The sequence below is a fragment of the Anneissia japonica genome, unplaced genomic scaffold (assembly GCF_011630105.1).
Source record: "Anneissia japonica isolate Jap-2015-1 unplaced genomic scaffold, ASM1163010v1 scaffold287829_len2072220_cov186, whole genome shotgun sequence".
In the NCBI taxonomy this organism is placed as follows: domain Eukaryota; kingdom Metazoa; phylum Echinodermata; class Crinoidea; order Comatulida; family Comatulidae; genus Anneissia; species Anneissia japonica.
This window is the reverse complement of record NW_022716075.1, coordinates 1,027,402-1,030,491: the sequence shown is the minus strand read 5'-3', so window position 1 is coordinate 1,030,491 and position 3,090 is coordinate 1,027,402. Positions and strand designations below refer to the sequence as shown.

Genomic DNA, 3,090 nt, shown 5'->3' with positions numbered 1-3,090 from the left:
ATGTATGTATATATATATATGTGTGTGTGTATATATATGTATATGTGTATATATATATATATGTTGCACGCAAATATTCAAATTAAAAATGTGTGTGCAAAATATTATTCACAAAACATTTTTTGGCATTGTCTAATAATTAAATTCTTTTCATCCTTAACACTGATCTCTAGGGGGATTTATATATGTATATATAATATATGTATATATATAATATATGTATATATGTATATATATATAATATATGTATATATATATAATATATGTATATATGTATATATATATAATATATGTATATATGTATATATATATATATGTATATATATATATAATATATGTATATATGTATATATATATATGTATATATATGTATATTTGTATATATATATATGTATATGTATATATTTGTATCTTATCTATCCACATGTTGTTTAAAGGAATGTAAATTTGGATAGCTCATTCGAAAGGATCAACATAAGATGTTAACTTCAAACCAGAAAAGTTAGATGCTGATCTAAATAGATGTTACTACAAAACAAAATCCTGAAATTGATTACCAAAAAATTTAACAGTGCAAAGGAATAAGGAGAGGTGCTAACTGTCCGTTATTTAATGACAGAGAATTTTTTTTTTTCATTCAAATTATTAATTTTAACTTAAGAACTTAGGCCTACAGAAATATACAAATTACTGTAAGCAGTTGTTTCAATATTTTTTATCATGACGGGCATTAAATGAAATTTAAGGCGTGTGCTTTCTTTTACATTTTATAGTGTGTGGTCCTTATCGTCTAAAATATTTTTATCTGCGCAAATATTATGTTCTATTTTTACTGTGTCACTAGCAAGAAATCAATAACTGGAATACATGCCAGTAAAGTATTGACTAGCAAACTAGATTCACGTTTGACGCATTATCACTGGAATGTGCATGTTATCGGTTATGTAGGCTTATGTCTATTTTGGTTGATTAAAAACTCCCGTTTCGTTTACGCAGCATTTTTGTGATGATAAACCAATAAACGAGGGCGCACCCCAGGGGCAGATTCACTGGGGGAACTAAATGGAAGTTCACGACGCCACGCCCATCTCAGCCCACCATGCCATGGCTGGTGTAAATAAGTGGTAAAGGCCTAATCGAGCTCTCCTTTCACCCACTGCTGGATCGCAACTGAACTCATGGGTACACTCCTTTTTTTCCTCTTTCCTCACTTCAAAATTTTTCTCTCTCTTTTCAATTTTTCGGCTTGTCTGACGGGGGAGGAGGGGTACGGGCCCTCATCCCCCCGCCCCGTCCCGCTGGATCCGCCACTGCACCCAAATGCGTTTTAAAGTTATTTTGATTTAAAAAATCAAAACACCTACTGTAAAGACAAAGACAAAGAGGTGCATTACACCTGTGTTAAAGCTATTTAAATATATTCACAATTTCACGAGACTGTCAAACTAAAGATCCTGAGAAAGTATACTAGTGTATGATATTAATCAAACAAAACATTTAAATCATGAACGTGATTTTGATTCTAATTAGAAAACTATTCTGGAGTCTTATTGATAGAAAGAAAAAAAAAACATGACCTATAACGTACAATAATATAATTGATAAATTCAACCGAAACATCCGGCCTCGACTAATAATAGTGATATAGTGGGTGCCTTACTTACGTAGGCGTATTAGTTGTCTACAGTATTCACAACGATTCACAAAGGTTATGGCTTACATCATCTTTAGTTTGAATATCCTCTTTTTACTCTTGGATTACATTGTGATCAACAGAATTCTATAAGTAAGATTGTTTGTATCACCAAGATGAAAGCAGCAGTGGCCTGACCATAATAATATGTAGCTTAAATTATAGCGTAGGTGATCATTTCAGAAATATTCTACCAGTATTTTACTATTTCCTGTATTTCTTGGGCGGGAATATACCCTCATAATTGATGCGATCTCTCTGGTATAAAACAGTAATATTTATGGAAAGAAGAGACGCCTTTGACATTCTTCATTATTTGCGAAAACATTTTATTACAGCTCTTTGTATTCGAAAAAATGTTTGTTGTTAATTTTCTAGCTGGTTCATCGATTTAGGCCTATTTACCAGTCCTACACTGGAGTTGTATCACCGAGTGCCCTACAAAAGCCCGTTCATCGTTTTGTCACGTTCGTTTTTGTGTTGCATGTAATTCTATATCAGTGTGTGTCAAAGGTTCATTATAAAAACAGTCATATGATTTGTTTTGATCAATATAACATGTGTAATGCGTAATAATAGGTAGACACACTAATGAAATTAATCTATTAGACAACTGCACAATACACAAAAACCGAATATTCGATAGGCCTACTCTGTTTTATCACCCAACTATAAGCAAAGTATGATTAGACCAATCCAGTTTAAAAATGGCATTAATACTTATTTTGCTTTGAGTCTCTATACAGTGTTAAGTGGAAGGCCTAAGTGGCCCAGTTTGTTAAGGCGTTCCATACACAGCAGAGGGTTCTTTTTATGTTTAAAAACCGGATATTCAAACTTTGAAACACGCACGCCCTCACTTGACAATAATCTGTAAGATAATAAGCATCAATTAAATTAATTGCATTGTACAGTATTATAGTAGAGATCAGTGCTAAACAGTATAAACACAAGTAGTCTCACTAAATATGTCCTCTGACAGGTAAATTCTATAATAATAACCAGCATTCATCATGATGTAGGCCTATGTGAATATGGTATCCTTCATTGTACACTGTAAGTTGGTGCGTTTAAGGTATGAGTATTAAATTGTTACAATATATATATAACAGGTTTTTTTTTCTCATTTATTTTACAGAAAACCAATGAAAATAATATTAAGCATTATATACGTCGTCGTTTTGACGTCAACATCAGTCACCGCCAATAATGAAACATCCACAGAACCGACAGGTAATAATCAACTACGTACTGTATATATTTTGGAAAGGTAATAATCAACTACGTACTGTATATATTTTGGAAAAATAATTATCGGCCTATTATGTAAACTCTAAAAATTCAAAGATTTTCTAAAAGAATATATATGAATATATGTATTATATATTAACATTCGT

The 3,090-nt window shown here is 31.6% G+C and overlaps 1 protein-coding gene across 1 annotated transcript in view; it reads left to right on the top strand.

The window, feature by feature from the left end:
* The window catches only part of LOC117109601, a 13,831-nt gene that overhangs the window by 8,335 nt on the left and 2,406 nt on the right, over positions 1 to 3,090 (top strand). Inside the window, exon 2 of the mRNA XM_033251981.1 lies at positions 2,832 to 2,926. Within this exon, the coding sequence (XP_033107872.1) occupies positions 2,832 to 2,926 (95 nt within the window). The remainder of the gene's footprint in view (positions 1 to 2,831; positions 2,927 to 3,090) is intronic.